The sequence below is a fragment of the Poecilia formosa genome, unplaced genomic scaffold (genome assembly GCF_000485575.1).
Source record: "Poecilia formosa unplaced genomic scaffold, Poecilia_formosa-5.1.2 Scaffold2220, whole genome shotgun sequence".
Lineage (NCBI taxonomy): Eukaryota > Metazoa > Chordata > Actinopteri > Cyprinodontiformes > Poeciliidae > Poecilia > Poecilia formosa.
The window spans coordinates 26,562-34,246 of NW_006802159.1; the positions used below are offsets into that span (position 1 = coordinate 26,562).

At 37.9% G+C, this 7,685-nt stretch overlaps 1 protein-coding gene across 1 annotated transcript; it reads right to left on the bottom strand.

Annotated features, from left to right (window-relative positions):
• Positions 1-1,454: 1,454 nt before the first annotated feature.
• LOC103133065 (E3 ubiquitin-protein ligase RNF126-like) lies at positions 1,455-7,438 on the bottom strand. Its single transcript, XM_007544829.2, has 9 exons — positions 7,325-7,438; positions 4,756-4,814; positions 4,089-4,149; positions 3,566-3,801; positions 3,404-3,466; positions 3,252-3,321; positions 3,032-3,125; positions 2,525-2,640; positions 1,455-2,402 (listed from the first exon to the last, which is right to left on the bottom strand). The coding sequence occupies exons 1-9, from the start codon at positions 7,397-7,399 to the stop codon at positions 2,199-2,201; spliced, it is 978 nt and encodes a 325-aa protein (XP_007544891.1). The 5' UTR covers positions 7,400-7,438; the 3' UTR covers positions 1,455-2,198.
• Between the last annotated feature and the right edge of the window lie 247 nt (positions 7,439-7,685).

A 7,685-nucleotide genomic window follows, 5' to 3' on the forward strand; every position in this document is an offset into this window, starting at 1 on the left:
ATCCAACCAAACAGCAGTTAAAACACATTAGAATAGTTACATGGAATAGTTCTTACATGGAATAGTTCTTTTTTTGCATGCACTGTTCAGAGATGCATCGAAAAATAGGTTGCACATTGAGATTAATCAAAAGTAAAACTAGATGAGGCTTAGGGGGGCTATCCTGTGATGAGTAAATAGGGACATCCTTGTGGTTTCTTAGTTTCTGCTGGCTTTAAATCACTAGTTTTAAAAAGTACCTAAAACCCAAACTTTATCCTATTTTATGTCTTAAAGATATTAAGGGGGAAAAATGACTAAAATTGGAACTAAACAGATTAAACGTCAAAGACAACTGTAAATCTGTCAACATCAATGTTCTTCTAGTACTGCTGCTTGTTATTTTACAATACAGCAATTAAGCATGCTTGACTTGGTCTTGACATATGCATACATATATTAAAATCCATAGTGCTCATTTTCTTTCCTTACATAGTCATGTTTGCAATTGAAAACTTTTCAACCGAAGACATTAGTAAATAACTTTATTAAAATAAAATAAAATAAAAATGCATTTTTAATACTATGCAAGAATTAGACATGATTCCCACAAATCCTAATGAGTTTTTTTTTTTTACACCCCAGCTATTTTGCTATAGATATTTTTTAACTGATACTTTATCTCTGAATCTTTAAATTCCAATTGAAAAATGTTTAAAGACCTATGTTTGCCAGCAAGTAGCAAAATGTTGATATTTACAACAATACTACCCCAAAGATCCATAGAACAGCAAAAGCAGAGTTGGGCTAAAGATTCAGCTCTAGTTTCTGTCCTCTAACATACATTTTAGTCTTTTTAAGTGGTGCTTCTTTGTTCTCTGAAGTCAGATTTTAAGAGATCTCTGTTAGCAAGACAATTTTGCCAATTCAAATTCGTGAATTACCCCCTCAGTATTCCAGCTGATAAAGTAGGAGCTCGTAGAGCGGCTCTCAATTCAGTATCCTGCAGGGGTGGATGCAGATAGGAGATATTGACATTACTAAACAATTCTCATGGCTTGTATTCCCTTGTAGTTCTCTAACGAATCTGGGTTCCTTTTGAGTTTGAATATCATGAGAAATGTATCATTGGTGTGTATTGCTAAAAAAAATGTTAGCACCCAGTGTTTTCTGATTTGCAACAGGAATCCTCTCAATCAGAGTGTGTAGTCGTTTGATCTTCCAAGACAACCTGAGCGCAGCAAAAATACCTTCAGCAGCTTAAGTTTGAAGCTACATGGAAAAAGGGTAAGGAGAAAAGGCAGATGTGGAAAAAAATTTTAACTGCCTCACTGCGTATGTGCTTTTGCAAAAAAAAAATAAATAAATAAATAAAAAAAGGCAATTTGGGCCTCTGTGTTAGCATTTAAAAACCTCCATACATCTAGCGTGCACGTTTAAATCACAAACTGTTTTTTTTTTGTTGTTGGTTTTTGTGTAATGCTTCGATTTTGTCACCAAAAACTGCAGCAACTGAGATTAAAAGAAAACTCAGTTTTTAAAAATACTTAGGTTAGCGCGGACTGGACCTTAAAGAAAGACTAGTTTTATTCAAACAACCACTGCAACTCATCAGATAAAAATCGCTTGTTCAAAATAAACAATTCTACAAACTATTGTAAATTTTAATTGGAAAGATACTGAAGAGTAATATTCGTTCACACCATAAATACATCTGAATGCACACTGAAGCGGCGCACTCAAAGATTTGAACGCGACGTATTACCAAAAGGAACACCCGTACGTTTTGTCTATCGCAAAAGTGGGTCGTATTATATCAACCAAGGCTGGAGGTTTGAAAAAACACTGGTTATTGTCTCGGCGCTCCTGGTCTTCTACCTTTGGATTCTCCTCTTTTAAGAGGTGCTTTGAGCTCCACGAATCTCTCGAAGTTTTCACGCTTTTCCACATCCTCCCAGTCAGAAGCTGCACCGCAGGCGTCTGCCCTTCCATTGTTCACATTCCCGGTGAAGGTGGTGGTGGTGGTGGTGGTGGGGGCACGGAGGGGACACAGCGGGCAAAAATACATAAACACATGTATCACTTACCCCTGAAACAGGCCTGAGTGATCCTGGTGACATGCACTCAGGCCTCTGCCCTACAGCAGGGAGGGACTGGAGGTCACTGCTCAGCCGAGGAGCAGAAACCGGCTCATGAGGTGACGGATACAAATACCCTGCCTACGAGTTATCAGTGGAGCTCTCGGTGCTGGTGGAATCTAAGGATGGAGGGGAAGAAGAGGTGGAGGAGGAGGATGGCGACGAAGAGGAGGAGGACAAGGAGGAGGAAGGGGAGGATGAAAAGTTCATCTCTGAGAGTTCTGGAGGGTTTGTTGCCGTGTTCAGTCCAGTCAAGCTCGTCCTGCACACTGGACAAGTGTCGTGCTGCAGAAAACAAACACGGGGGTGTTATGGATGTTTACCTTTCGTGACCCTGTTTCAAACACCAACCGGTGTAACGCTTACAGTAAACAGAAGGGAAAATGGGGTAGGATAACGTGAAATACCTGTTCCAGCCAGGGGACTATGCAATCATTGTGAAACATGTGATTGCACGGGAGCTGTCGCACGTTTTCTCCAACGCTGTAATCTTCTTTACACACTGAACATTCCAGTCCTGAAGCTGAAAAGAAGTGTGTGAAAACGTCAGGTACACAGAGTATGTGAACATGGCCCTTTACCAGATTTGCCCCACAGAAAGAAAGTATTATGAACTTCTACTATCAGGCTGCTCTGTTGGGGATTTACCGTATTCATTATTGATAAAATGTCAGTCACAAACAAACACCTACACTCTTGAAAAAGACTTCAAAATCTTGCTCCGGTTGGCAATGGAAAACTTTGTCGAAGCGCTAGCCTAATGCTTGCATGTTTACACCATCTTGTCAAGGTAATTGTGTGGATAAAAAATGTCCAGGAAATTAGCTTACCCACCGTGCAAAGACAGTGCAGTGGTCTGAATGTCTAGAGTTTTAGCTGCTAAACGTTTGTTGCTTTTAGTCCTTTTTACTTACCAACATGCTCATCGGTAATTTCCAGTGTAGGAAGATTTCTTATTTTGTCACCGTCAGCAGGCGGTGGACCCGAGTTCTCAAACTGGTTTAATAACTAAACAGAGAAGAAAATATTCATAATTGAATTACTTTATTTATACTTCAGACTTGCAAAAAACATAACTTACATTTTATTTGTTGATTACTTATTATTTATTTATTTATTTATTTATTTTTTTACCTGTGTTATAATAGCATCAAGTCCATTAGCACCCCAAGCATAGTCCATCGGATTGGAGTGGAGAACCCCCCTTTAAAATAAGAGATACTGGAGTATAGAAACTGCTGCAAGATTATCTCTTTGCTTCTCAAATGTCAGTACCACAGACTCACCAGGCCCCAACACCAATGTTTACAGGAGGTCCAAGTATTCCATTCACAAGTTGTTGGATGATTCTAGGAAAAAAAAAAAAAATGACAGCCAGGGAAGGAAAAAGAACATTTAGAAAAATAGGGTGGTGCTAATAGAAAAGCAGAAATGTCTAAATGACTCACCCTTCTAAAGTAGGAGCTCCGTCGTGCCTTCCTGCTTGGCGTCTTGAACCATGACGACTTCTACTCTGCCTGGCACCGTATCGCTGCCGAGACGACATGTCCCTTTCTGACTGGTTTTCAGCATCCCGATTGTCCTCTGTCCCTAGTCCAGGCCCGAGGTCAAAGGCGTCATCAAAGACGCTAACGGAAAACTGACCAAAGCCGGAGGGGAACATAGATAACTGCTGGTCCATATTCTGAAAACAAACAAACAAAAACGGCATAATAAAAGAAATCAACAACTCAAAGCCTTATTTATAAGGTAAACTTCACAAAAGAAAAAAAAAATGTGCAAAAGCAGAACTGAAAGCTATGACAAATTCAATCATGTCAACTACGGGTTCAACAAAAATGTCAGCTAAAGCAGTTTTAAGAACTGCTGACTCTGTTACACAGCAGTGTGCATAACAGAGTCACAGGAGTCAAAAGGCACAGGCAGCTCCTTGTTAAAGACAAGAATCTGAGTAAAGATTAGGTTAAAAACCTCCAATGGCTGTTGGTTCTGGGGTCCGCTGGAGATGTTGGACATGGACCCATTGTCAGCACTAGACAGGGAAGCAGATTGTTGACAAAGTTACAAGGGAGCCTAGTAGGAACATTGTTTTTCCACTTTTTTCAAACCAGAATGATTTAAAATATCTACATCAGCAGGTTTTTGCTGTCACTTCTTGCCCAGTTTGTCACTCCTTCAAGTTCTGATTCGGCTGTAAATAATAGAGCACGTCTCCCCAGATATTTGCCCATTCCGGTAACATGGTCATAATACTAGGTAAAGTGTAATATCAGAGCAAAAAATATAGAGCCCAGTTAATATTTAACACCCACAGTCAATTTTCTATCTGGAAGACTCACCCAAACAAAAGTTGTGGACTCTGTTATGCACAACTTAAAACCTAAATGTTGTGAACTTACCTGAATCTAAGTATTTTATGTCCTGACAATCTGATTAAAATCATCTAAATGATGGGTTTCAGAGGTGGCCTCACATTCTAATGTCAGTATGTCATCAAGGTAAATGAAGCTTCTTTTTGGTAAAGACAAAAATATCTGGATAAATATGTCTAACAATAAACAGCGGTCTAATCACGCCTATTTATTTAAATAATTCAGGATATTTGCTGCATTGTGCTTAGTTACTACTTTGCATGCACCTTCTCTCTTCCAGCAGCTCCTCAATAAATCCAGACTCACATTGTGGACACATATAATCCTGTGAAGAAACAAAAAAGCATAGATTAAAAACAAAAAGTTCAACAACAGACCTGTCACTGTGTACTTTAATTTTATGAACAGCTATAATAATCTGTGTGGTTGCAGTTGCAATGCAGTGTAATGTTGAATGCTAAACTTTAAATTACCTATTTGAAATCTATGAATAATAATAATAATAAAAAAAGATTCCCTCACGATTTAATATTTACAAATTTTAGTATAGGAGCACAGAGTGCATTTTATTTCCCACCCCAGGGTTTCTAACCAGTGTATTATAAGCCTGGCGGGCCACAAGGCTTTACTTGTGCCCCCACCAGACTTAGCATTGCTTATTTATTTAAGATTTTGTTAAATGTTTGCATTTTTTAAGAATTTGTAGTTGGTGTTCAGATATTAATCTTCCAATTGCACATAATTATCAGGTGATATTTTCAAATTTCCCGTCAACTTTAAACATTTTTAGTTCAATCAAGTACGCAATAAGAGGCGTCAGATCAGATATATCCTTACTACTCCACCCATCTCACATTAACATCCACAATCACACACTCTGAGTTACCAACCAGCTGAGCAGGATTTCAACTGGAAGGGATAATTAGGCCAGATTTCTAACAGAAACCCCGTGTTTTCTAGGGTTTGCAGCGGCCAGGTGGCAAAATGGGATCAACTCAGCAGTTGACAGTCACAGCACTACTAATCTGTGTGTAATTTGTTTTTGTGCAACACGTAAAAGCAGCATTTTTATCTACATTTGTAATAAACTCAAGAATGAAAAGGCATAATGTAGTGAATGCAACAAACAGGGTCACCTTTTACACAATAAACCCAGTAATCCAGCTGAAATATAGTCATCAAGAAGCAGATCCATCATTACAAATACATTTATGTATAAACAGGGATAGCCAGTCTTAGATCAACATCCTCTGAGTGAATACTGGCAAAACTGGATCAGACAACAATTTTATGATCAAAACTGTTTATAGAGACTATCCAGTCAAATTCGAGATGAAACTTCATCTAGCTCCAAAATGCATCCAATTGAACCTTTAAAGAGATAACACAAAACTTAAAGCCACCTATTGATCAATGCAACGCAAAATAAAGAGATGCTTAAAACATTGTAATGTGCATGTCCTGTCAGCGAGTATTTATATGTTTAAACAGACTGATATTTATTGCTGCTCCCGTAGAAGAAACAGTGGAGAAATTAAATAAAAATCACAATCTCAACACTAGATTTAGATTTTTGAACTTTGCAAACATTATACTGTTAAGTTTATCATTGTTACAATAAATCCAAGGTATTACAAATATTAAATAACTATTCACAAAAACAACACACAGAACAATCATTGACCATCTTAGTCCTAACCATGAAAAATGTAATTATGGGTTTTTTGATAGACATGGAAATATCTACAAATAATTTGGAAACTGAACTACTCTTTAGTGATAATTCAGTCACAACTTCCCACAGATTACAATCCAATTACATCAGTGTTTGCTTTAAGTTTCAGTTTTTAACCTGATATAATTTATAAATCATTGTTTTGACATGCCACAAAAATGTACAAACACACCTACTTCAGTGTTTATTTTATATATCGCAATTAGCAAAGTAATAGCATTGAAATCAATGAAATACGAGATCAGGTTTCTGGTTACATGGTTAAAATAGAAAACCCAGCAGCCAACCGTTCCTTCTGCTGTTAGCTCCATAGTAACCCTCCTCCAGTTTTAAAGACGTTAAACAGACGTTTAAATAAGGTCTAACCACATATTATATGTACACATATGCTCCTGTCGCATTTTTATGCCACTGGCAAAGTTAAGGGATTGCATTTTATGTATTTATTTACAGTAATAGCAAAATCATCTTATCTTCTTATCTGCCGTATGTGTTGCGTAGTTGTATTAGCCGTGGCTGCGGAGATCGACGGCTAATGTTTCAAAGAGCATGGCTACAGAGTGACAGATCATTCTAGACTACCAGAGACAAGCAAGCACAACTCTGCTGTTTACCTGAGCAGCTAACCAAACTAAATATTTAAAGCAGTTAAATAAATCATACGATGCGCTAAAAATATATCAAACAAATGTGAGCTGTGCTTAAATATAAAACATATACATGTTTTAATCAACGAATCCACGCAGTTCCTTTCTGGACGTTAAATATAACACCACTGATCAAAACAGCTAGCAGTTAGCCTCAACACAGCCACTTGGATGCATAAGAAATTAATTAAACGCTGTTACAAGTAGTGTAACACGAGTGGCATATAAGCGAGCATAATAAGTACGAAGTTTATGTTTTGATTATAACAAAGATAATCAGCTACGTAGGTTGAGGTGAATGATAAGCGGAACATCTCAGGAGGCTGTTAGCAATGTTAACATGCTAACGACTATCAGGTCGCTACACCGAAGTGTATGAAAGCAAAAACAACCAAGTGGTGTTTTCCTTGACAGAGTTTTCGCCTTCAATGTTTTTTCATTACTAATACTCACGGGGAGCCGAGGAATAATCTCCAGTGAGCATCTGTGACAGAAGAACCGGCTTGTGCATGGAGGAGCTTCAGCCATCTTTAGTCTCTGCACAGTTAGAAAAAAGGAAGAAGTACGGAGTGACGTGAAGGACAATGCTAACCCGTGGAAAGGACGACCTTGCAAAAATGTGTATAGGAAGCAGTTTAAACATATTTTTTTACACAGTCAGTGGTTTCTATTTATGGTTATTTCATTTCTTTTTATAAAAGGCAAATATAATACATGTCACCGTAATTTTTAGAAAGCATACTAACTCCAATCTGCAAAACGGACTTTGCACGTCTATACACTGAAAATGTCCACCAACACCCCTCTAAAATAG